Source organism: Engystomops pustulosus, chromosome 8, assembly GCF_040894005.1.
Source record: "Engystomops pustulosus chromosome 8, aEngPut4.maternal, whole genome shotgun sequence".
NCBI lineage: Eukaryota > Metazoa > Chordata > Amphibia > Anura > Leptodactylidae > Engystomops > Engystomops pustulosus.
Window position 1 is genome coordinate 86,855,218 of NC_092418.1, and position 25,492 is coordinate 86,880,709.

Sequence of the window (25,492 nt, forward strand, 5' to 3'; positions counted from 1 at the left end):
GATGCACTTGGGATTTTTTCTCTAACACCCCATAATTGCTGAGAAGTCAGTTATTTTTGGTAACCAATATGCTAATTAATATCAGGAGGGGGCAGTCCAGGGCTGGAATAAACATATGACAGTAAAGATTCTAATTAGCATTTAGGGTGCCTAAATGAACTTCAATGACTGAGAATGGTGGTGGCTAGAGAAGGAAAAATTAACTGCACCATCCAAATTCAGTCAAGTAGAGCATTGTCAAGGATGCAGGCAGTTGGCATTGGGAGTAGGTGGTGTAAAATCCTCTTTGCTAGTACAAAGTGATAATAAACTTAAAATTAAAGACCACAACGTCTGAAAAAATTGTCACATATTATATTTTAGCAGCCAACAGTCTGCCAGAAACCGTTGCAAACCATTGTTTACATAAACTTCTGCACAATATAAATAATAAAATCATTATTTAAGGCAATCAAAAAACTTTCCAAATGTAATATTATTATTATGTTGTTGCAGTAAAAAATAACATTTTTATATTTATGCAAATTAGTTTATTAGTGCTCTGGGGTTGGGTCTGTACCTGTTTTTCTTTAATTTCTACCCATCACAACACAACACTGTTCCTTTACACAATAGTAGACACCCCATAGAAATAATAATCAAAGATAAAATGCAAAACGTGCACCAACAAACAAATCCCATCTCCCAGTGTAACAAGAAGCTCCTTAAAATAACATTTTTATTTTCACTAATTTCCAAGAAACTGGAAAGTTATGTCTGTAAAGCTTATAAGGTGCCCCATACAATGCTGATTTTGGAACTAACAGACTTCATTTAAACCAGCAGAAGTTTATATTTAAACTGTGGAACTTTACTGAAGTTGAAACTTAATTTCAATACATATTTGTGACATGTGTGACATGACTGTACCCATAGGTCTTCCATTTTCCTATTAATGGTTTAGGAACAATGGAAGCATATTGAGTTAACCTGGTACAACCTGGTAACCTGTTCTATTCTAACCACTTATTAGTTAGTTGGCTTTACTTTCTGACAAAAACAAAAAAATGTTACCAACTTTTCAACTATTTGAATCCTTACCACTTTTGCCAGAAAAAGCCTATATTGGCCAATGTTTTGTGAACCAGTTCATTGGTGTACAAGGCATGAAAACATCATTATTGAATGTTGCATGCTGTGTGTGCCGATAAAGACTGGCACAAAAAGCGCTTGGCCTAAAATATCGGCCCCATAAATTCCCATAAATTGTCTAAAATAGTTAGTTATTTGGTGTAAAACATGTATGCCAATTATTTTGATATTCATTTATTTATAAATATATATTATTGATGCTCAGTATATCAACTGTTGGACATATATTTTCTTGCATATTGATTTTGATTTTGATTTTGATATAGTCGCACCTTGATCGAATTTGAAATAAATGTTCAAAGAGTACCTCAGTAATATTATAATATTAACTTTTCTTTTGTACAGACGTGTCTAGTTCATTTCTCATATCCACAGAAGAGACAACAGAAACCTACAAAAGCAACGTGCATATAAAACCTAATGCTAGAACTCATGAACCTATGCCTGAATCTTCAATATATTCAAGTAAACTAGAGATTAAAAAAGAAGCTAGTTTCCCTGTCTTTACAAAGCAGCTATCATCAGTTGAGGCTAAAATAGGAGATGTAGTAAAATTATCAGTTGTTGTTGGTGGGTTCCCTAAACCAAAAATTCAGTGGCTGCATAATGGAAACATGATATACTCTAATGAGGCTTACAAATTTCTATATGATGAGAGTGAATACAGTTGCATTATTTCTTATGTGAGTAAAGATAATGAGGGAGAATATACATGTATAGCTACCAATGACCATGGTGAGACTATGTGCAGCTCATATCTCACAGTACACAGCACAGAGTTTAGAAAACAAATAGATGCAAAACTGGAGCATGAATCATCCGACATAGGCTTACCACCTTCATTTCTGATACCTATAGAGAACATTAGGTGTGGCCAGAATAACAAGGCTACGTTTACCTATAAAGTAATCGGAAATCCAAATCCTATAGTAAAATGGTTTAATAGTAAGGGGCATGTGATGCCTGGGGAAGGTCATACAATCATTCATAGTGAAGATGGAAATGGTTCTTTAACAATCCACAAAAGTCAGGAGGAAGACAGTGGTTCTTACAGTTGTATAGCTTTTAACAACTATGGAGAAGCATCTTGCACAGCCAATCTTACAGTTGACAAAGAACTAGATAAAATTATGAAGGAGACTCATATAAAAGCATCAAAGTCTTACAAGAAATCATCTGCTTACGAGACCACTGAAACACGGCTATATGCTGTTAGTCTATCTGGTGATGCCTGGGCTGGACTACAGGAAAGCGATACAATGCTGTATACAATTGGCACAGAAGCAAAATACTCTGCAGAGAGAGAAGAGGCTGACACAGTTCAGGAATTAACTGAAGAACAAGCAGTATCTCTTGAATCAAAAGTTAAGGAACTCATCCCTTTAACTGTGTCTGAAGTTTCTGAAAATGTGATTGAGCAGCACGATGAAGAAATAGTAAATCCTGTCACTGAAGAGTTACCCGGGTCAGAAATCCAGCCTCTACATGTATCCGTCACTGAAGAAATAACATCAACACATAAGGAATCTGAATTAAAAGATAAGAAGCCGAAACCAGAAAGTGCAAATGTAAAAAGTGAGGGAAAGACAAGCTATAGTGCAGTTACAGCAGAAGCAAAACATATAATGTCCTGTGAGTTTGATGAGGAGCAGTTACTTACTGAGATAGACACATCAAATTTGCTTTCAAGACCAGAGACAACAGTGGATCCTTTAGAAATATCAATTGTAGATTCCCAACACACCATGATGAAGGAACAGGAACTTGCCTATAAGCAAAGTGAAGATGCTAAAGCTATTCATGTTAAGGAAACCTTTATATTAAGCAGTTCGATTTCAGAAGAAAGAAAACAGATTCATTGTGAACATGAATCAGCCATCTCAGGCAGTGAAGATGTAAGCATTGCAGAATTTCAAGCAGAGCAGAGACAACCTATGAATTTACATGTTATCGATACTCAGGCTCAGCTAAGAAGTGAAGAACCCTTTTGTTTTGATATTCCAGCTGAAGACCAAGCAGAGTTAACCAAAAGCCCAGACACTCTTCTATCTTCTTTGTCTGATGAAAAACTTTCCATTTTATGTTTAGATACAGGTCATGTAGAATCCATTACTGGTGAAATACAATTGAGTTTTTCCAAAGAACAATTACCACTTTTACATCTCCAAACTATACAGTCAGAAATAATGCTACCCAAGGAAGGACAACTTACCACCGCAGATCCTAGCTCAAATACTGCACTTAACAGAATGGAGAAAAGCTACAATTGTAGTTTGACTATTGAAGATAAAATGATTCTTTCAGGAGAGTCCATACAAACTCTGCATACAAGTCCTGAAAGTGTAACTCCAAGAAATATGTTGGAACATGAACAACTAAAATTGGCTAATGTCGTAGAAGACTTTGTTCTACTTCCAAAAGAAGAACTACTTGTATCACAAAAAGAGCAAAGGGGCAGCCTACAGAAAGTAGACCACCAACCGATTATGCAGCTGTGTACTACAGATGAAAGCAGGGCTCTTGATGAAGGGCATGCCAGTACTGTGCCAGATACAGATATCTATACATGTGACATTGTAAATGAGCTTACATTTCCCTTAGAAAGTCATTGTGTAGAGAACCATGGTTATACAACTGAAAGTGTTATGCTTTTGGATGCAGCTCAACAAGATTACGCATCAAGAATCCAGGAAGGACAGTCAATCCGATTACCTTTAGTACTTGAGGAAAAACACTCTATACAAGAAGAAAATTTGAAGATGGTACAGAAACCAGACTCAGAAAATGTAAATGTGGAGATTCAAGTCAATCAACCAATGGCCGCACCTGAAGTATTCGATCTAGAGACTTTAAGAAAAGAACATCTTCTTTCTTCTGAAACTCCTAAAAGTTTCAGTCTTGAAATTAAAGGCCATATTAAAAATGCTTTACATTCTGCATTACAAAACAAACCACATATCTTTTCTGCAGAGTTTCAGAAATATTTAGAAGATATTCATGTGAAGAATATTCACGTAACGAAAGAATCATCTCATATATTATGCACATGCATTATTACAGCAAGTCATTTTGCAGCTGAAGAAATTACACTGTCACTTCCTAATGTTTATCCTCAAAGGGCGGACCTTAAGTCTGAATTAAATGCTGCATTACGGGCTGTGATATGTGAAGAACAGGCGAGCTTGGAGTGTGAAAAACAAGGCCCAGCTAAAGATAGTTTTGAAATCAGACAACTTGATATATTGACTGAGGCAGGAGAATTTGAACATATTCCTCCTGAAGACACCTCCAGTATTGTCTTGACTAACACCGAGATAAAGGACGTGGGTGCTGCTTATTGCACAGATGAGGTTATAACTTCTACAGTGACATTTCAGGGACACGTAGAAATATTTAAAAAGTTAGAAAAACCTGGGGAGATATATGAAGAAGATGCCCCACTCATCAAGGAACATTTAATAGATATTTCCGCTGATGAAGGTAGCTCTGTTACACTTAAAACAACTATATCCAATGCTAAGTCCGTTTACTGGTACTTCATGGGTAGATTGATATCTTCAGGCATAGAGTTCATTTGTTCAGAAAATAATGATATCTATACATTAGCAATCAACAAAGTACATATGGATACACACCAAGGAGAGTACACGTGTGAGGCTTTGAATGACGCTGGCAAATCAACAACATCAGCGAAACTCACAGTAGTTAAAAGAGGTTGGATATTGGGGACAATTGAGTAACACTTGTCTGCTAATTTTAAAATTCACCTTACAGAATTCACAAGGATCACAGTTAGTGACTGTTGACCTATGATGTTACTCAAAATACTAACAATCTACTATTTTTTACCTGTGGCCATTTAATACTACTTACAGAGAATCTGTCATGTTGAACATGGTTCCGTAACAGTATGTTATAGAGCAGCTGGAGCTGATAAGTTTGATTTGTACTTTGTAATACAACTTGTATTTCAATAATTCTAATCTCAGATTTTTTGGTTATAACTTTCGGGAGCTGTCCTTATTACTGACAACCTTCCAGAAAGAGTGTGATTTAAATGAAAATGATAATCTGTTTATCTTCCTTTGCTCTATAACATACTGCCCACATATAGAACAGTATGTGCAACATGCCAGGTGTCTTTTTAATAAAATAAAATAACTGCCCAATAAAATCACTACTTATTTCTAAATATTTTATAATTTATTAAATTGGCCACTTTAAGGCTGAGTTTTCTTTACCAATAAAATATGTGATAACTAATTATTAAAACTTCAGGAACTTAGTGGATTCTTTGTTAAATGTGGGGGAAAAAAATAGGGCTTCTGTTTATAAAAAGCTCAGCCTTATTAGTAAGACACAATAACGTGGATCACTATCATCTATATCAGTGGTGGCGAACCTATGGCACGGGTGCCAGAGGTGGCACTCGGAGCCCTGTCTGTGGGCACCCAGGCCATCACCAAAGAGAACACAAGGTATCTTCATGGATTCCCAGAAGGCCCAGGACTTTCTGCGCTCAGTGATATCTTAAAGCGACAGTGCTGCCTGAGACTACAGGAGGAGTGGCAAAGTGTGGGCAGATCTGGAATATTATTGTAGCTTCAGCTCCAGGCCTGGCAATTCTTCCTATTCAGGGTAATCTAATTTGTCACCCTTTCTTTCTACTGTGTTGGTGTTCTTAGGATACTGATACGATTGAAAGCTATAACAGCAAGAAGTTACTGCTTAAATTGTACTTAAATGTTGACACTTTGGAATAAATAAGTAGATTTTGGTTGTAGTCTGGGCACTCTGCGTCTAAAAGGTTCGCCATCACTGATCTATATTAACTCTACCCTAGCCAATTTCCTAATGAAATCAATTTTACAATTGATACTTTATTAATAACCTAATAAAAATATAGTAATGTTATCAAAAGCTGTTGAAAAATATGAGGTTACACCTTTTTAATGGAACTGCTTTGGGTTAGGAGATGTTTAAGGTAGACAACGATTGAAGGATAAAATGTAATTTACAGAATTAAATGGTACATTCACAGGGTTCTAAGGAGAAATGAACAGCCTTTGATAACTTTGAGTCAAAGTAATTTGCTCAGTAACACACTTTTCTAGAATAACACTAACCCTATTTGTGTAAGCACTTCATTCCCCATATCCACAAACCGATGTTTTGCATAGTTCACAATTATGTAACTTTCGACACCATTGCACTGTATCACTTTAATTATGTTCTCACCTTCTTATTGAAATCACAGTTATAAAATAAAGACTTAAATGCATGCTATAAGGACACTTGAAATATATTTCATTTCCTCAGAGTGATCACTTAATGGAAAAATAATTTCATGACTTTTATTTTCAGCTATTCTTCTCTGTGACATATTAAACTACATTTTCATGCATGTTCACATGATTTTGAAGTAGAGCCTGGTAATCATGTAATATGACGAATACCGCTAACCATTTCCTTTTACCCACACAGCCACTCTCCCATTTCTTTTTGTGAATTTATCACTTTATAGTCATTTTGTTTGTCATTTTTCAATTCGTTTTTACACAAAGGCTTAATTTATCTTTATCTCCAATCTTTTAACAGCACCTGTGCTGAAGAAGAGGATTGAGTCTGTGGAAGTTGCAGTTGGATACTCTGGATTCTTCACCTGTGAGACTGAACCCGCACCTGATGTCAAATTCCAGTGGTTCAAATCAGGACGGGAAATATATGAAAGTGACAAGTACTCTGTGAAGACTTCGAACTTCGTTTCTACTCTGGAAGTACTGAAATCCCAGGTCGTCGACTGTGGAGAATACAGTTGCAAAGCTTCAAACCAATTTGGTAGTGTAAGCTCCACTGCAACATTGACTGTAACTGGTGAGTAAATGAAAACTGGGTTTGGTTCGCAAATGGTTCACAAATTTCCTTCTTATTTTTTATGGGAAGTATTTTGACAAAATACTGTTGGGCAATTACACCGAATTACGTTGGGCAATTACACTGAATTACGAAAATTCAAAAATGTCCTATTAAACAATCTCTAAGCATTGGAAATCTTATGATATTTGATAACACATCAGAAAACATATCATGCTGTATGTTTTTAGGGAAATTCTTCTTATGGTGTGTTACGTATTTTAGCTAATGGAATCTTTTTTATTTTTTAAATTAAATATAGAGATCCATTTTTGAAGAAAACTCTTTTCTTGCAACAAAACAAAGATAGCAAACATTTCTTAACAAAAATAGTAACTGATGGGAAAGGGTAAATAAAATACTGGAATGTAAGGGTATACCTTACTGGTTTTTTTATTATTTTATTTTAAAATATACCATTTTAACAATAAAATATAATGAGCAAGGGAAATCTATTCTTTGACAACTGTTTTCTTAGTTTGACATTCTTATCTATCATGATTCCCGAATCTTTAAAAACTTTAAGAACTTTACTTTTAATTTAAATATATATACATAAATAATTTATTGAAAATAATTTAAGAATATTGTACCATTTGTTCTTTTTTGCAGAAGCCTTCCCTCCTTCTTTTATAACCAGACCAGAGTCTGTTTCTTCTTTTGTGAGTAAGAAAGCTAAATTCCAAGCTACAGTGTCAGGTACACCAGTCATTGATGCCATATGGCAAAAAGATGGTTTGCCCATCTCTCCTTCAGAGAACTGTCAGATCTCAGCTGTAAACAACAAACATGTTCTAGAGTTCTTAAGTCTTACCACCGCTGATAAAGGTATATACTCTTGCAAAGCTTCAAACAAGTTTGGAACAGATACCTGCCAAGCTGAATTAATAGTCATTGACAAGCCACATTTCATCAAAGAGCTTGAACCCTTACGCTCTGCTGTGAACAAAACTATTCGCCTTGAGTGCCATGTAGATGAAGATAGGAAGGTGACAGCATCCTGGACCCGAGATGGCCACAAGCTTCTTCCTGGGAAGGATTACAAAATATATTTTGAAGACAAAGTAGCTTCTCTTGAAATACCCATTGCTAAAATTAAAGACTCTGGATCTTATGTATGTACTGCCACCAATGATGCAGGAAGCAGCTCAACTTCTTCAGTGGTGACTATAAGAGGTAAGAAACACAGCACACTTCACAGAAACACATAACACATTTCAGAATAAGGTCAGGGCATTCAGTTATTAGATAGGTATTTTATAAGTTTAATTTTTTTTTTTTCTGTCTTCTGTCTGCACCACAACTCTTTTGTCTGTTCATGTTAGTGTGATAGTAGTTCCTTTTTGAAAGTGACTGAACTTGTGTGAATGACTTGTGGCTGAACAATAATAACATACAAATGGCTAAACATGGCAAGCTCCAACTCTTCTATCTAGGTCTCTTTTCATTCGCGACAAAATCCTTATTATTATTTCATCTTCTTCTCTTTCTGAAACTCTTTTTATAGAACCACCATCTTTTGTGAAAAAGGTGGAACCTTCTTATTTGCTAAGGCAGGGTGAATCTGCACATCTACAGTGCAAAATCAAAGGGTCACCTGAAATCCACGTCACTTGGTTCAAGAACAATACAGCTATCATTCAAAGTGATATGCATAAAATGTCTTTTGATAACTCCAACGCTGTGCTAGATATTACCAACATGAAAGTAGAGGACAGCGGAAGTTACACTTGCGAAGCTCTTAACGATGCTGGATGTGAAAGTTGCACGTCCGAAATTATTGTTAAAGGTTTGTTTCCTCTTATTTCTAGGTTAGTATTATATAAAAGGTAATACCTTTGTTGTCGTAACTATTTTCTGCTAATGTAACACTTTTTTAGAACCCCCTTCTTTCGTCAAAAAGCTTGAACCATCCGAAATAGTAAAAGGATCAAATCCTACTCTTCAGTGTGAAGTGTCTGGTACTGGACCTTTTGAAATTAGTTGGTACAAGGATAAGAAGCAAATACGAAGTAGTAAAAAGTACAGGTTGGCATACCAAAAGTCTCTTGCTTTTCTGGAAATCTCCTCATTCAATAGTGCAGATGTTGGGGAGTATGAGTGTACTGTTGCCAATGAAGTCGGAAAATGTACTTGCAGTGCAACATACAAACTTAAAGGTAAGTATTTTTCTTAAAAAGGCTTTCTTATATCTTCTGATATCAATTTGATTCTTTAGTCGCTAAAAATATATATTTATAACCATAAAGAAACATAAACGGCACAAAAACTTTTTCTTAAATGCATACCTAGTGCGCAGCTAGTACTGAAGACACTGAATGACCTAGGTGAGAGTTTATTTTAAATATGGTGTCTGAAATAACAGGTGGATTAAAGATTTCAGATATTAGAGTGAATGGATAGAATTCTCATGGCACAAGGAAAATAATAAAAGCAGCGTGAGATTTAGCATAACAATCTGCTGTATCTAGCCGCACATTTATTAGCATTAGAAAAATTATTATTAGCATTGGAAAAATACCACAGACTCCACGGCAAAAATATACATAGTATTTTTCCATAATGTATTCATGCCATGTGATCAAACCCTTTTTATTTGCATCACAGTAATCAATATACAGTTCTGTATATAACAGGTAGAGATGACACTTTCATATTAGTGGCATTAACATAGCAGCATACTTACCGTACAATTCTTTTATCAGAAATTAATAAAATGAATGTAAGAATCTAGTCAATTTAATCTATAGATAAAAAAATAGCTAGGTAGATATCTTCCTGAAAGCTTCATGCGCCCTTAAACGAAAACTAAAGATTAAAAACATACTACTCTTCTTTAAATCAGAACCACCATCTTTCGTGAAGAAGATCGAAAATGTCACTGCTGTAGTTGGCAACAACATTTCCTTGCAAGCTGTTGTAAAAGGGTCCGAGGTCATCACCGTGACCTGGATGAAAGGAAGAGATGTTGTCAGAGAAGATGACAAAGTGAAAATGACATTTGAAAATAGTATTGCAACTCTCCATATCAGCAACGTGCATATTAATAGTGCTGGGAAGTACACTTGTGTTGCTGAAAATGATGCAGGGAGCCAGACTTGTTTTGGAGAGTTGATGGTAAAAGGTCAGTCAGTCATTATCTTCTTGTATTTTATCAATGAGCCTTTCTTTAAGGTCCTTACTTAAACTCTATCTAACTTTATTTTAGAACCTGCAAAAATAGTAGAGAAAGCTGAACTCATCCAAGTGACTGCAGGAGATCCAGCCACTTTGGAGTGCACTGTTTCAGGCACCCCAGAGCTTAAAGTAAAATGGTTGAAAAATGGGAAAGAAATGACTTCTGGTAAAAAGTATAGGATCAGCTTTAAAAATAATGTGGCTTCTTTGAAGTTCTACTCTGCTGAAATTCAGGATAGTGGCGAATATGTGTTTGAGGTATCCAATGATGTGGGTAGTAGCAGCTGCAAGACAACCTTCACAGTTTTAGGTCAGTATAAATTCTAATCATTACAAGACCAGTAGTGTAGAAATTTCAAGAAATGTAAAATTTTTTAAAATGAATATGTTTATTTCTGTTGAAAACAGATCGAACCATTGCACCATCTTTTAGCAAATCTTTACGAGATGTTGACAGTGTAGTAAACGTTTACTGCCGGTTGGAATGCAAGGTCTCTGGTTCTTTACCCATGAAAATTGTTTGGTTCAAAAATGGTGAAGAAATTTCCACTCAAACACATAAGATATCATTTGTGGAAGGTACTGCCTCTGTGGAGATAAGTCGATTAGACATGAGTGATGCTGGAATATATACTTGTAGAGCAACAAATTCTGCAGGAACCAAAGACTCCAAAGGAACTCTATCTGTGAAAGGTTTGATTGCTAGATTTCTTTTTCTTCTTTCTTCTTCTACTTCCATTATCTTTCAGTTTTATTATTCATGTATGGGTTTGTTAAATGTCTTCTCTTCATGCATCTAGAACCACCATGCTTTATAACAAAACCAGAGCCACAAGATGCTCTTCCAGGATCTACAGTATGTCTTAAGGCCACTTTTAAAGGAACACCACCTCTAACTATTAAATGGTTTAAGGGTGTGGAAGAAATGAAAACTGGAGGCTCCTGCTACATAGCTAAAGAAAACACTGCCAGCTCCTTGGAACTTTATGCAGTTAAAAGTTCAGAGTCAGGAAATTATGTCTGCAAAGTCAGCAATATGGCTGGCGCCGTGGAATGCAGTGCAAACGTCTTTGTCAAAGGTTTGCATGGTCTTTTCTTGCTCTTTACAGCAATTCTTCTTTTCTTTTGCGCGCCGAAAGTTTTCTTCTAATAATTGTTATTTAACTCCTGCAGAACCAGCAACTTTTATTCAGAAGCTAGAACCATCCCAACTCTTCAAAAAAGATGATTCTGTACAACTGGAATGTAAAGTAGCTGGAACCCTTCCTATTACAATTACATGGTTTAAAAATGATAAGGAGATTAAGGAAAGTGAAGCTTGCAGAATGTCCTTTGCAAACTCCACTGCCATTCTTAATATATTTAGGCTAACTCTTGAAGACATTGGTGAATATGTGTGTCAAGCAAAAAATGAAGCGGGTACAGATATATGCAGCTGTGCTGTCATAGTTAAAGGTTTGTCACTCTTTACTTTTCTTGCTTTAAATCATTCACATTTCTATCTTAACATCATATTAATTGAAAGAACATTTTTGTTCACACAACAGAACCGCCATCATTTGTCAAAGACTTCCAAAATACTGAAGTGCTGAGAGATTCAGATGTAGCTTTGGAAGGGGAAATTATAGGGTCGGCTCCATTTGAAGTATCATGGTTTAAGGACAACAAACCAATTCGCAGTGGTAGAAAGTACAAGACATTTTTCCAAGATACTTTGCTAAGTCTCAACATTCTAAGATTTGACTCCATGGATTCTGGAGAATATCAATGCAGGGTGTTCAATGATGTAGGAAGCTGTATATGTAGTTCTCTTGTGAACTTGAAAGGTTAGTGAAACGAAAACATTAACAAGTTTTTAAAAAATGGCAGTTCAGCATTAGATATATTGTTCACAAACATTTTTTTGTTCTTCAGAGCCTCCAACTTTTACAAGAAAAATTGAAAACCTAAGCTCCCTTATCGGGGGAATGGTTGCCTTTCAGTGTTCTGTTAAAGGCTCTCAACCCATGACCATATCTTGGTGGAAAGACAATGATGAAGTCATGGAAGATGAAAACATAAAGGCAATATTTAAAAATAATGTAGCCACCTTGCACATAACATCAGTTAAAAGTAACCTTGGTGGCAAGTATACTTGTGAGGCTAAGAACGATGCAGGTGTTCAGAGGTGTTCTGCTGTTTTAGCAGTAAAAGGTTAGTCGTTTTAGTTTTGCACACAAAGTTTAGATTAGTTTATAAAACCTTTCTAACAAATTGTTTAAAATATAAAAATCTAAATTTTATTTCTCCTCGCTCAGAACCTGCAACAATCATTGACAAGGCCGTCTCTGTAGATGTCACTGAAGGTGATCCAGCAACCTTGCAGTGTAAATTTTCAGGAACCAAGGAGATCACAGCAAAATGGTTTAAAGATGGGAATGAGTTAAAATTTGGCCCAAAATATAAGATAAGTTTTACTGAAAATGTTTCAGTCCTTAAAATTACTTCAGCAGGCAAGAATGATAGTGGAGAATATACATTTGAGGTCCAAAATGATGTTGGCAAGAGTGCGTGCACTGCATCTGTCAATGTTTTAGGTTGGTATCCCCCAATATTCTTTATTAGTATTAGTATTTTCTTATTTTTCAAATCAATAAGGTACTTTTTTGTTAGCTAACACAGTGTTTTCTTTCTGTGTTAATTAGATCTTATAATACCACCATCATTTACAAAGAAACTGAAGAAAAAGGATAGCGTCAAAGGATCTTTAGTCAACCTTGAATGCATAGTTTCTGGCTCACATCCTATCACTATTAAATGGTTAAAGGATGATAAAGAGATTGCACCTAGTGCAAAACATAAATATTCTTTCCATGACAACATAGCCTTCATGGAAATAAATGAGCTAGAAGGCTCAGACAGTGGAAACTATACATGTGTCGCCACCAACAAAGCAGGAAAGAACCAATGCAGTGGATATTTAACTGTTAAAGGTTTGCATTTTTAGCATTATTTATAAGATTAAAAAAAACATCTTACACTCAGGATTAAATAGTTAAATATTTTTGTTTGCCTGTTTTAGAACCACCATATTTTCTTGAGAAGCCAATGTCACAAGACGTTATTCCAGGATCTAGAGTTCAGTTCAAAGCTCTAATGGGTGGCACAACACCCATGGTGATAAAATGGTTTAAGGAAAGCAAGGAACTTCTTTCAGGAGCAAATCGTTCAGTTTGGAAGGATGAGTCCTCCAGCATCCTTGAGCTGACCTCAGCCAAGGTTGCCGATTCTGGAAGTTACACGGTTCAAATTAGCAATGACGTTGGCATGGCAACTTGCAAAGCAACTCTCTTTGTCAAAGGTTTGCTTTCTTTACTTCAATATGACTCTTAAGCTATTTTGGCAGTGTAGGCAACATTTATTTAAAAAAAATTGTTCTTTTGTCTGTGTATAGAGCCTCCGAGGTTTGTTAAGAAGCCAGGTCCATTTTCCATGTTAAGAAAAGGAGAGTCAACAATGTTTCAGTGCCAGATAGCTGGCACACCTGAAATCAAGGTCACCTGGTACTTGGATGGAAATGACATCACTGCAAATGAAAAATATGGAATTTCATTTGTAGATGGCATATCAACGCTTGATATTACAAATTCTTCTGTTGAGGACTCTGGAATATATGTTTGTGAGGCTACCAACGAGGCAGGTAGTGAGAGCTGCAGTATTGATGTTAAAGTTAAAGGTTAGTCTTTTTGACCCATTTGAAATATTTAAGTATTTTTGAATAATTGGCATTAAATTAAATAAATCATTCTATATTTATTTTCTAATTATAGAAGCCCCTACTTTTAAAATTGTATTTGAGCCAGTTGAAGTTGTGAAAGGTTCTGACATCAAGCTGTTCTGTGAAGTTACGGGCACACCACCTTTTGATGTCATTTTTTCAAAGAACAAAAAGGAGATCCGTAGTGGCAAAAAGTATTCACTTGTTCAAAAAGACTCAATATTTGAACTCCACATTTTCAAGTGTGATTTTTCTGATGCTGGCGAGTACCAGTGTACTATATCAAACGAAGCTGGAGGCTGCTATTGCAGTGCTTCTGTCCACCTAAAAGGTTAGCTGTGCTAAAAAAGTTACATTCCTTTTTATTTACTATTACACATTTAGAAAGACAAAGTGATTATAATGTTGATACCTTTGTCTTATTTAGAACCGCCAACTTTTGTCCAGAAGATAGAAAATTGTACCACAATTCTTGGAAGCCCTGCAGTGTTTCAGTGTGCAATTGCAGGTTCTGATCCTATAACAGTCTCTTGGATAAAAGGAGACAAAATTGTAGAGCAAGATGACAACACCCAAATTACCTTTGAGAACAATGTTGCTACTCTCTATATAACAACCGTTGATGCTAGCCATACTGGAAGATATACTTGTCAGGCTTCCAATGAATCCGGAACTGAGAAATGTTTTGCTTCCTTAATAGCTCAAGGTCAGTAGTGGGCGATTTTAGACTCCACATATTTTAGGAAGGGCAAAGATTTTAATTTTTTTTATTAATATGAATTTAATTTGTGTCATAGAACCAGCTCATATAATTGAGAGACCAAAATCAGTCAACGTAACTGAAAGAGACCCAGTGACTTTGGATTGTACTGTTGCTGGAACACCAGAGCTGCAAGTAAAGTGGTATAAAGATGGCAGACAGCTTATGCCCAGCAGATACTACACTTTAAGTTTTGAGGATAATATATCAAGCTTGAGAATTCAGTCTGTGAGCAAAGATGATAGCGGAGAATATACTTTTAAAGTTGAAAACGATTTTGGCAGCAGCAGCTGCACTGCCTATTTGGATGTTTTAGGTTTGTATTTTTGCTACTTACTGATATCCCATAGTTCCTTTCAACATATGAACCAAAAGCATCAGCAGTAACTAGTTGTAACTTTCTTTGCTATACAGATCAAGCAATTCCACCTTCTTTTACTAAAAAGTTAACAAAAATGGATAAAGTTCTTGGATCTTCCATCGTAATGGATTGCAAGGTTTCTGGTTCACTACCCATAAGTGCACAGTGGTTTAAAGATGGAAGTGAAATCTTGCACAGTGCAAAACATAGGCTTGTCTGCCATGAAAATAACATATCTTTGACGGTGTTGGATCTAGATGTTTCTGACAATGGCGGCTACAAATGCAAAGTAGTTAATGTGGCAGGAAGTGCTGAGTGCAGCGCTATCTTAACGGTCAAAGGTTTGAGATTATTTCTTTATTTTCTTCTTTAGCATTCTCTTACTCTTTTAACAGTAGAATAATCTTTAAAAAAATAACACTAATGTACTTCTTTTAATATGTTTATAAACACTCTTTCTTCAACGTCGTAGAACCTCCAAGCTTTATTTCAAAGCCTGAAAGCCAAAAAGCAATACCAGACTCTTTGGTGGATTTCAAGGTTGAAGTGAAAGGAACACCACCATTTTCCATTAAATGGTTCAAAGAAGAGGTGGAACTCTTGACTGGAGCAAAATGTTTTCTTGGAATGGAGGGCTCAGTGGGTTTCTTGAATCTTTTCACAGTGGATGGTACTAGTAGTGGGCGCTATACCTGCCAGGTTTCCAATGATGTTGGCAGTGACTCTTGTAGCACAATGTTGCTTGTAACAGGTGCGAGAATTTGCTTTTCTTTTGTCTTCTTTGCGTTTGTCTTTTTATGGTGCAAATATTTACATATGCGGTTTCTTGCTTTAACTTATGTATACACATATATCATCTTAAGATCAGGCTATACTAAAGGCACGTACCATATGTCTTTCTCAAGCTTTCTTACAATATCATCTTCATCATCACTATCATCTTTTCTTTTCGAGATTGGAATGCAATCATAATGATTGTTTTGTTATTAATTTACCCATCTTTTTTTTCCCTTTGGAATTATAGAACCACCAAAGTTTATCAAGAAGTTAGAATCAACCAAAGTGATCAAACAGGGTGATTCTGTGCGGTGTGAATGCAAGATCAGTGGATCTCCTGAAATCAAAATCACTTGGTATAAAAATGACAGTGAAATTAAGGCAAACGAGAAGTACAGCATGTCTTTCATTGATTATATACCAGTTCTTGAAATTAACAACCTCAGCATTGAAGACAGCGGAGACTACACCTGTGAAGCAAATAATGATGCTGGCAGTGCTAGTTCCAGTATCAAGATTGTAGTCAAAGGTCAGAAGTTCTACTGAATGCATAATTTTTAGTTAGCTTAGACGATGTGTTATTAATATTACAGATGGAGTACACACTGAACCGACAGCCCTGACATCACATTCGGTTAATGTAGTGCATCACAGTGATTTACTTTATTTGTGTAGCACCTTAAGTATCAAAATAACACTACATTAATAGCTTGGCGTTCCCACTTCATTGGGTGCTACATCTGTAATTAGTAGACTGCTTTACTCTGTATTTGGATAGCTGCATCCTGCAAATAGTGCAACACTTGTCATTTTGTCTGGGTATCCTTCTTACCCTACAGTAGGAGGATATATGTTTTGTTCTGTGCAGTTTGAAAGAAAGTAGAAGCTACATTACTTATTGATAGTACTTTACTAAATATGAAGTTTGTGACAGAAAGTCCAATTTACATTATTATAAGTGACTCTCTTATTGTCGATTGCCCTGTTGGCTTAAAATACATATGGGCAATCTTATTTTAACATATTTAATGTGAAAAAGAAATTATCTCTTGGATAGAAGGCTGTACTACAAACGTCAGCCTTCATAGAAAGCCTATGATATCAATGATTATGTAGGACAACAAATAATAGCAAGTGTAATAGTAAAGTCAACTGATACACAGAGAATGGAACAGCAAACAGACAGCTTCAATGTCTTTGTAGTGATCAGAGAAAATTAATGCAGATCACCTCCCATTGATAAAAATTGGAACTAACGCCATTGACTGGGCTAAGCGACTAGACAGAGAATGGAGCTGTCTGCTTCCTTTTCTATTCGATATGTATCAACTGCTGAGAATAGCTGATCTATGAGGTTGAATCCAAAATTTTATGGATAGTTTGAGTCAATATACAGTCTGCCTTTATAAAGGAGTAAAAGATTCTCGTCAGTGATTATTTTATGTAGTAAATAGGACATAGCAAATGACAAGCAGAAGGTGCAAATGATTCTTATATGCTACTGGCAGTGCTGTTTTCTAGAAATATTGTAATTGCACTATTCTTCAATATCTTCTGCATGTGCTTAGATTTTATTGCAGAATTCTTTCTATCAATTCAGTATTAGTCACTTCAGAATATAACCTTTGTGTAATTAATGAACTTTGTGGAAATTCTTTTGACCCTTAACACAGTATCCATTCAATGATTTTCATTATCTTATAGAGCCCCCTGTATTTAGCAAGAAACCCAGCCCAACAGAAATCCTCAAAGGAGTGGATGTTAGCCTTGAATGTGAGCTCTTGGGAACACCACCTTTCGAAGTGATTTGGTTTAAAGATCGCAGGCAAATCAGAAGTAGTAAAAAATATAAAGTAACCTCTAAAAACCACCTAGCAACTGTTCACATTCTAAATGTGGAGGCTTCAGATATCGGAGAATACCACTGTAAGGCAGCCAATGATGTTGGAAGTGACACATGCATTTGTAGTATAAAACTCAAAGGTAAAGGTTATACCATAGATGATCAAATATTGCACTATTTCATTAGCATTTCTATTAAATCTGTGCATTATTTTTATTCAGAGCCCCCAAGGTTCGTGAAGAAAGTAGAAAGTGTTACGGTTATCACTGGCGAACCTCTTGAACTACAAGGATTGATCGAGGGCTCACAGCCAATCTCAGTTCTCTGGTTGAAGGAAAAAGAAGAGGTTATAAGGGAGAGTGAAAACATTAAGATTTCTCACTTCGAGAATCAGGCTACTCTACAGATTAGAAAAGCTGAACCAGCTAACGCTGGGAAATATATATGCCAGATTAAGAACGATGCTGGATCAAGAGAGTGTATAGCCAACGTGTCTGTTTTAGGTAATGGATAGTCGAAAAAACGGACACATTTCACCTAGATTAGTTGCAACTCTCTAAATATTATTGTGTTTTTTTATTTCAGAACCTGCTTCAATAGTAGAAAAGCCTGAGCCTGTAAGGGTTACAGCAGGGGATGTCTGCACTATTGAGTGCATAGTGGCAGGTACACCTGAGCTTTCAGCTAGCTGGTTCAAGGATGGAAAAGAACTAATCAGCAACGAAAAATATAAGATCAGTCTCTCAAATAAGGTAGCTTCCATTAAAATAATGTCTGCAGACGGAAGTGACAGTGGAGAATACACCTTTGAAGTGAAAAATAATGTTGGCAAAAGCACCTGCACTGCAACAGTTGACGTTCTTGGTTAGTTTCTATTTTACTTTTTAAGGTGTCAAAGAATGAACACAACTCAATAGGTTTCTTTATAAACACTTTCTTTTTAATCTTTTATTGAATAGATCGGGTTATACCTCCTTCTTTCACAAAAAAATTGAAGGAAACAACTGGTGCATTAAGGTCTTCCGCTCTTATGGAATGCAAGATTACCGGATCACCACCAATATCTATCACTTGGTTTCATAATGGAAGCAACATTTTCCGAGGGGAAAAATTTGAGCCTGAGTTTACAGATAGTCTTTGTGTTTTAAAAATACATGAATTAGAATCTTCAGATTCTGGTAGCTATAGATGTGTAGCATCCAACGTTGCTGGCACTGATGAATGTAGTTCTAGTCTGGTTGTGCAAGGTAAGTACTTCTTACATGATATAGCCTACTTTCTCTTACTCAACAACTTCCCAACCTCAATCTGCTGTAATATCATATATTTACTTATTTTCTGCTAATTCTTCTTCAGAACCACCCTCCATTGTGACAAAACCTGAGCCAGTAGATGCACTGCCAGGCATGAATGTCTCTTTCACAAGTGTTATTAGGGGTACACCACCATTTAAGGTGCACTGGTTTAAGGGAAGCAGCGAGTTAATTTCTGGAACTACTTGCGTTATGAAATTAAAAGATTCAGCTGCTATCTTGGAGTTATATGAGGTTGACCCAGTCCACAGTGGCGACTACACCTGCGTTGTGTCTAATGATGCAGGGAAAGACTCATGCACAACCCATCTTTTTGTGAAAGGTAACTTAATCAAAACTCTTATTATACCAAAACTTCGTTTTTAGCAATGTTTAGTGTTTTCTGCTTGATAGTTAACAATATCTTATCTTCTTAAATTAGAACCTGCCATCTTTGTAAAGAAAATCAAAGACTACAGTGTAGAAACCGGAAAACCTTTTATTTTGGAGAGCACCTATACTGGCACACCTCCCATTCATGTAACATGGGAAAGGAATGGCGTGGAAGTAGTACCATCTGAAAGATGCAATCTAACTACAACAGAAAACTCTTGCATCCTAGAAGTGCTAAGTAGTTCTAATGAGGATGATGGAGAGTACACTTGCCGTGTTGAAAATGAGGCAGGACAGGACACCTGTCTGGCTGTGGTCACAATCCTAGGTGTGCTGCCATATAATTTTCAACATGCTTTTTTTTTTTCTTAAATTTAGAAAACCAATGTTTAAATAAGTGTAATATTCTTTTGATAGAGCCCCCTTACTTTATTACCAACATTGAAGACACTGAAGCAACCGTTGGTGATTCAACATCTTTGCAATGTCAAGTTGGAGGAACTCCAGAAATTGTGGTATCATGGTACAAAGGAGATACAAAACTCCGCTCAACCCCAGGATGTAAAGTGTACTTTTCCAACAACATTGCCACACTAGCTTTCAGCAAGCTGGATAAAAATGATAGTGCAGAATACATCTGCAAAGCAGAGAATTCTGTAGGATTTGTTTCTTCTAAAGCAGTACTTACAGTTCAAGGTGATTTTCTTTTATCCAAAGCATTCTTTTATTCTTCTTTACTTCTTATACTCTTGTTATTTGAAAAGGGAATATAGATGTTGTTGACGTAATTGTTCTTTTTGCAGACCGTCAACTTCCACCTTCATTTGCCAGAAAAATGAAGGACCTGGAGGCAACATTAGGACAACCAGTCAAATTTGATTGTCGTATAAATGGTTCTGAACCCATTGAGGTTTCTTGGTACAAAGATGGAGTACCTTTAACTGAAGATCATAATGTTCAAATCTCATTTAAAAATAATGTAGCCACTCTTCGTATTCTTGAAGCAGATAAAGATCATGCTGGTCTGTATTCTTGCACAGCTACAAATGCAGTTGGTACTGCTTCTTCTACCGCCAAACTTACAATCTCAGGTTTGTGTACTTGGTATAATTTCAGATGGGTGAAATGGTATTATCCAACGCTTTGGATGAATACATATTCTTCTTAGTTGGTAATGTAATTAGTGTTTTGCTGTCCATTTTGATTTGTAGAACCCAAGAAGGCACCATTCTTTGATAAAAAAGCAGCACCTATAGGTGCTGTGCTTGGAGAAAGTGCCGATTTTGAGTGTCATATTTCTGGAACACAACCTATTAAAGTGACATGGACCAAAGATAACAAGGAAATCAAAACAGGTGGAAATTATAACATAACTTACATTGGTAACACGGCCCACCTGAGAATTCTTAAAGTGGGCAAAGGAGATTCCGGTCTGTACACTTGCCTTGCAGCCAATGATGTTGGAAAAGAATCTTGTTCAGCTGAACTCAGTGTGAAAGGTATTTGTGAACCTTAATGAACTGTTCTTAATTTTCTTTGTCTTTGAAACTTAAAAATGTCACAAAAAGACTCTTCTTATTCTTGTTAACTCTGTATGTGTTTGATTCTAGTCTGTATGTTTTTACTTTTCAGATCTTATTCTAATGGTGAAAAGTTTTGTTCATTTATAATAGGAGAAGAGTTTTGGTTAGAAAGATACATGATAGTTTAAGTTGACCAGAAGGAAACAGCAACATGTACATACAGAATTGTATTTACACTGGGACATTTCTGTTACACATATTTACACAGCACACCCATTAACACAACTCATACAAGCTACACACTGTAATTTATATGCCTGCGCAGATAGTTACTTTCTTCTCTTAATTTCTTAGAACCTCCAAAGTTTGTCAAGAAGCTAGAATCTTCCCGAATTGTGAAACTTGGTGGGTCAGCTCAATTTGAATGCAAAATTAGTGGATCGCCAGAGATTAGAGTTGTTTGGTACAAAAATGACGCCGAACTTCGTCCAAGTGAAAAGCATAACTTATCCTTTGTCGACAATTTAGCGGTATTGGAAATTATTGATTTCAGCCATGAAGACACTGGAGATTATACCTGCGAAGCTCATAATGATGCTGGCAGTACAAGCTGCAGTACAGCAATCACAGTAAAAGGTGCCATATTAACGTATAACCTCTTAGTATGTGATGTTTACATAGTACTCTTGATAAGCTTTAGTGACATTACATAAGGCAACACAACACACCATAGCGATTGACTTTTTTTTTTTTTTTTTAAAGTCCTCTTACATCAATCAGCATAAATTTGAGGGTATTCCAAGATTAAATATTAAGGTTCTATCCTTAAGATATTTAATTAATATCTTATTGGTGGAGGTCTAAAACCAGGCACCCCCACCAATCTGCTGGTGGAGGAGACTGCAGCTTGTGAACAAGTACTGTGGGTTCTGGCATTTCTGCCCCACTCTGTACATTATATGGTGGCTGTGCTTTGTATCAACTCCATTAATTTGAATGGGACTGAGCTGCAAACAGGTCAAGTAATTGATGACATGCCATGAACCACTGATTAGTGGGTATTCTTGGTTTCTATAAATCCTATAAATCTAATCCTGATATCCTATTGATAAGTCGTTAATATAAAACTCTTGAAAAATCCCTCAAAAATACAATTTTAGGCTTCTCAATTCTCTATTCAATGAAGCTTCTTTACTTAAATTTGGCACAAGTATTGTGCAAATCCACTATATTCTGTTTGCAATAGATTAGTGAGATTAATTTTAGATGCCCAATGCTGATGCATATTATAGTCTTTATAACAGATGCAGCCCTATAAAACCTCCTGTAGCAGCAATGCCACATGCTACTGTGTGTGGCTACATTGTGACTGCTTGGCATAAGATATAACTTTTTTACTTCTATAATTTACATTTATTATTCAAAATACCTTGTAGTATATACATGCAAAAAAGTTATAGTTTTTTTTTAGTAAATAGTCAGATATAAACATATATAGACATTACACTTTAGAACATTGACATATGGTATAGTATTTTATAAAAATGTTTTCTTTTTTATTTTTAGAGCCCCCTGTTTTTGTTAAAAAGCCTACCCCAGTGGAGGTTGTAAAAGGTGTTGATGTGAGTTTTCAGTGTGAACTTTTGGGAACTCCTCCATTTGAAGTTGCCTGGTTTAAAGACAGGCGACAAATTCGAAGCAGTAAAAAATTCAAGGTCACCTCCAAAGAAAAACATGCTAGCATCCATGTTCTTAATGTGGAAACAGCAGATATAGGGGAATATCAGTGCAAAGCTGTCAATGAAGTCGGAAGTGATAACTGTGTGTGTGCTATCAAATTTAAAGGTTGGTAGATGCTGCTCTTGACCCTAAAACGTGTATTCTTTACCATCTCTTAAACCTTCTGAACATTGACTGATGTGCGATTGTTTTCTTTGATAGAACCACCACGGTTTGTGAAAAAACTAAGTGATTCCAGCTGCCTTATTGGTGAAGCAATAGAATTGCAGGCCGTAACTGAAGGATCTCAGCCTATTTCAGTCACCTGGCTGAAGGACAAAGGAGATATTGTTAGAGAGAGTGAAAATGTCAAAATATTTTATGAAAATAATGTTGCAACTTTGCATATTGCTAGCACCGAGTCTTCAAGTGCAGGAAAATACACATGCCAAGTCACCAATGCAGTGGGAGCACGAGAGTGTGCTGCAGTTCTTTCATTAATAGGTTGGTAACATTGAGAACAAATAGTTTCTTACAAAGAATAACATTCATCTTATTAAAACAGATGTAAGATAAGCCATCAACCTGACATGGTCTGTCAATTTTTGTAATTTTGTTTCAGAACCTGCACGAATTGTAGAGAAACCAGAACCTATGCGAGTCACAGCTGGTGACACCTGTTCTCTTGAATGTACAGTTGCTGGATCACCAGAGCTACTTACAAAGTGGTACAAGAATGCAAAGGAATTGCGCAATGACCACAAATACTCCATAAGTTTCTCTAACAAAAGGTCAACTCTCAAAATTCTCTCAGCTGATAAGGCAGACAGTGGAGCTTATACATTCGAAGTCATGAATGACGTTGGTGAAAGCAGCTGTACTGTTTCAGTTGATGTTCTTGGTTAGTTTTATAATGTTTTAGTTCTAAAATAAGATTGAAATAATAGATATATCTTATACTCATCATAACACTATCCTCCCACAGATCGTGTCATTCCACCATCTTTTACCAGAAAACTCAAAGATAGCTATGGTGTTTTGGGTTCCTCAACACACTTGGAATGCAAAGTGTCTGGCTCTCTCCCCATTTCTATTTCTTGGTATCTAAATGGAAACAAAATTACTAGCAGTGACAAACATGAAATCAGCTTTTCAGATAACATCTGTGCTTTAGTGGTCAACTCACTAGCCTCTGCAGATGTTGGTAACTACACATGTGAGGCCTCGAATGTGGCAGGAACTGATGAATGTAGTGCATCTTTGACTGTTCAAGGTCAGTAATGGAAGGCTCAAATTTTTTTTTTATTTGGTGGTAGTTGTCTTATGTCATCTTGATACATTCATTATTACTTATACAATACTTCTTGGTTTAAATTCATAAATAATAATTTTATTCTTACGTCTTTAGAACCACCTTCTTTTGTGAGAAAACCTGAACCACAAGAAGTTATACCTGGCTCTAGTGTGACCTTTACCAGTGTCATTAAAGGAACACCACCATTTAAAGTTCACTGGTTTAGAGGAAGCAGTGAACTGGTTCAAGGACCAAGTTGTAATATCTCTTTGCAAAATTCATTTGCTGCTTTGGAGTTGTACAACGTAGATACTCTACACAGTGGAGACTACACTTGTCTAGTAAGCAATGAAGCTGGTAAAGAATCATGCACAACTTACCTCCTTGTCAAAGGTTAGTTATAGATAAAACTGCACACATAGACTGCAGTGTCTCAGTAGCATTACATATATTTATAATTTTTCTTTCTGACTCCTCGATAGCACCAGCAACATTTGTGAAGAAACTGAATGACTCTATTGTTGAATCAGGCAAACCTATCACTTTGGAATGTACTTATGTTGGGTCACCCACCATTGGGGTTACATGGAGAAAGAATGGCAGAGACATAAACCAGTCTGAAAGATGTAGTATAACTACCACAGAAAAGTCTTGTCTACTTGAAATATTTAATACCACACAGGAAGATGATGGTGAATACACATGTCAAGTGGCGAACGATGCTGGCCAGGATACCTGTAGTGCCTTATTATCTGTGTTAGGTTTGTACCGACTTAACGAGCACTTAATAAAACATTCCTGTCTTTCTTGATACTGTTTTAATGGTTCCTGTAACCATTGTCTATTCTTTAGAGCCACCATATTTCATTTCACCATTGGAACCAGTGGAAGTTAATATTGGAGAATCTACTTCTTTGCAATGCCAAGTGGGAGGAACTCCAGAAATAAAAGTTTCTTGGTATAAGGGAGACACCAAACTGAGGTCAACCCCAGCTTACAAAATGCAGTTTAAAAATAATACTGCAACTTTAGTTTTCAATAAGGTAGAGAAGGCCGACAGTGGTGAATATATCTGCAAAGCCGAAAATGTTGTTGGAACTGCTTCTTCCAGTGCTCTTTTCACTGTACAAGGTGAAATTTTCTTTCTTCAAAATCTTTTTTAAAAGTGTATTATACAAGGTAATAAAAAACATAAGGTTTACAAAGCACTTATAATGCTAAAACTTATTTTTTTGCAGAACGTAAGGTGGCACCTTCATTTGCCAGGAAAGTTAAGGATGTTCAAGAAACTATTGGTTCACCAGTTACCTTTGACTGTCGAATCAATGGCTCTGAGCCAATTGAGGCCTCTTGGTATAAGGATGGTGTTCTTTTGAGAGATGGCAATAATGTTCAAACATCATATATTGACAACATTGCAACTCTTCATATTGTGACCACTAGTGTTGACCATCTTGGTCAATATTCTTGCACGGCTTCAAATCCTATTGGGTCAGCATCTTCCAGTGCTAAACTGACTCTGACAGGTTTGTTGAAACAAATGTGTAAAACA

At 36.2% G+C, this 25,492-nt stretch overlaps 1 protein-coding gene across 1 annotated transcript in view; it reads left to right on the forward strand.

The window, feature by feature from the left end:
• Positions 1-25,492, forward strand: part of TTN (titin) — a 222,911-nt gene that overhangs the window by 51,394 nt on the left and 146,025 nt on the right. Inside the window, exons 44-83 of the mRNA XM_072122667.1 lie at positions 1,477-4,845; positions 6,730-7,005; positions 7,657-8,220; positions 8,552-8,833; positions 8,925-9,203; positions 9,890-10,168; positions 10,253-10,531; positions 10,630-10,914; positions 11,022-11,300; positions 11,395-11,676; positions 11,769-12,047; positions 12,136-12,414; positions 12,519-12,797; positions 12,906-13,193; positions 13,283-13,561; positions 13,655-13,936; positions 14,031-14,309; positions 14,406-14,684; positions 14,776-15,054; positions 15,153-15,440; positions 15,572-15,850; positions 16,124-16,405; positions 17,581-17,859; positions 17,941-18,222; positions 18,305-18,583; positions 18,679-18,966; positions 19,076-19,354; positions 19,454-19,732; positions 19,822-20,100; positions 20,208-20,495; positions 20,616-20,903; positions 21,282-21,563; positions 22,494-22,772; positions 22,869-23,150; positions 23,269-23,547; positions 23,632-23,919; positions 24,055-24,333; positions 24,423-24,701; positions 24,793-25,071; positions 25,179-25,466. Of these exons, the coding sequence (XP_071978768.1) occupies positions 1,477-4,845; positions 6,730-7,005; positions 7,657-8,220; positions 8,552-8,833; positions 8,925-9,203; positions 9,890-10,168; positions 10,253-10,531; positions 10,630-10,914; positions 11,022-11,300; positions 11,395-11,676; positions 11,769-12,047; positions 12,136-12,414; positions 12,519-12,797; positions 12,906-13,193; positions 13,283-13,561; positions 13,655-13,936; positions 14,031-14,309; positions 14,406-14,684; positions 14,776-15,054; positions 15,153-15,440; positions 15,572-15,850; positions 16,124-16,405; positions 17,581-17,859; positions 17,941-18,222; positions 18,305-18,583; positions 18,679-18,966; positions 19,076-19,354; positions 19,454-19,732; positions 19,822-20,100; positions 20,208-20,495; positions 20,616-20,903; positions 21,282-21,563; positions 22,494-22,772; positions 22,869-23,150; positions 23,269-23,547; positions 23,632-23,919; positions 24,055-24,333; positions 24,423-24,701; positions 24,793-25,071; positions 25,179-25,466 (14,622 nt within the window). The remainder of the gene's footprint in view (positions 1-1,476; positions 4,846-6,729; positions 7,006-7,656; positions 8,221-8,551; positions 8,834-8,924; positions 9,204-9,889; positions 10,169-10,252; positions 10,532-10,629; positions 10,915-11,021; positions 11,301-11,394; positions 11,677-11,768; positions 12,048-12,135; positions 12,415-12,518; positions 12,798-12,905; positions 13,194-13,282; positions 13,562-13,654; positions 13,937-14,030; positions 14,310-14,405; positions 14,685-14,775; positions 15,055-15,152; positions 15,441-15,571; positions 15,851-16,123; positions 16,406-17,580; positions 17,860-17,940; positions 18,223-18,304; positions 18,584-18,678; positions 18,967-19,075; positions 19,355-19,453; positions 19,733-19,821; positions 20,101-20,207; positions 20,496-20,615; positions 20,904-21,281; positions 21,564-22,493; positions 22,773-22,868; positions 23,151-23,268; positions 23,548-23,631; positions 23,920-24,054; positions 24,334-24,422; positions 24,702-24,792; positions 25,072-25,178; positions 25,467-25,492) is intronic.